At 35.1% G+C, this 1,226-nt stretch overlaps 1 protein-coding gene across 1 annotated transcript; it reads right to left on the bottom strand.

Moving 5' to 3' along the window:
• Positions 1–34: 34 nt before the first annotated feature.
• LOC127749940 (putative L-type amino acid transporter 1-like protein MLAS) lies at positions 35–629 on the bottom strand. Its single transcript, XM_052270065.1, has 2 exons — positions 366–629; positions 35–261 (listed from the first exon to the last, which is right to left on the bottom strand). Exons 1-2 carry the CDS (start codon positions 526–528, stop codon positions 35–37), a joined length of 390 nt encoding a protein of 129 aa, XP_052126025.1. The 5' UTR covers positions 529–629.
• Positions 630–1,226: the final 597 nt, after the last annotated feature.

Here is a 1,226-nt window from a genome sequence, read left to right on the forward strand (position 1 = left end):
AAAAATGAAATATAAAAATTTCACGAGGTATTTCTTACACAAAGACCAGCATGGCATCCCAAAGGTAAAGAAATGCAGGCAGAGGACCAAATATTTCAAAAAGGTATGCATAATCGCCACCAGATTTTGGAATAGAGGTGCCAAGTTCTGCATAACACAAGGCACCCACCATGGACATCAGCCCACACATAGCCCATACTGCTAGTGAGAAACCAACTGATCCTGCTCCCTTTATAACACCACCAGGGGTCATAAAGATACCTATAGATCAGAAAGGTGAAACCAATTTAATTTTATTCTCACTGTGATATTTTGAATTCTAGGACTGATGTATTATGAATTGCTCATTATGGAGGATAGTTTACCTGAACCAAAGATGATTCCTAAGATAATAGCAACACCTTCTAGTAATCCTAGTTGTTTCTTCATTTGAACTTTATCACCCTCCCAACTAGCCTTATTTTCATCTTTAGGTGTGACGAGTGTTGAAGTAACGGAGCCATCTTGACCTCCACTGCCCCCTGCCATTGTCACTGAAAACAAAATGTTAATAGAAAAGAGGATTTAAGTTAATCGCCTTCATACGGCTGTATCACCTTAAGAGAAATAACAGATAACAGCAGATAACAAATAACAGATAGCAGATCCATCTTACACAGGTTTCTCTTGCTCTCTGTCGATTCAAAAATGTTTCAATGAACATATTTTGCAATAAATGCTACTTTAGTGGAATAAACCATGATCAAACAGCATGAATTACCTTCCTGAAATGGATCTGTTATCTGTTATCTGTTATTTCTCTTAAGGTGATACAGCCACAATGGAATTGGGTTTTATTGATAATTTTACGAGGACATTAAGTAAATCATTTCCACATTCAAAACACCAAAACATTATTGGTTAAATGTAAGAAAATGTGACAAATTTAAATTATTAGACTCTGTGTACAACAAAAATTCTACTGCACAAGAGCTCAGATGATTCTGAATTCTATCACCTACTCCTACTGTATACGAACCTCCATCAATATCAATATTCCTCTCATAAAATCCACTAAATAGTTTTGTTCTTAGCACAATTTTAAAAAATATCTCAAAAGTGTTATCCAATTATGTACGCTGATGATGCTAATATCATCATCACTGGAATTAATCTGGCTGATGTTAGAGATAAAACTTTAAAAATACTTGAAGGAGCCACTAAATTCCTTAGTAGTCTAAACTTGA

Source organism: Frankliniella occidentalis, unplaced genomic scaffold, assembly GCF_000697945.3.
Source record: "Frankliniella occidentalis isolate FOCC.00 unplaced genomic scaffold, Focc_3.1 Scaffold108, whole genome shotgun sequence".
NCBI classification, from domain to species: Eukaryota; Metazoa; Arthropoda; class Insecta; order Thysanoptera; family Thripidae; genus Frankliniella; species Frankliniella occidentalis.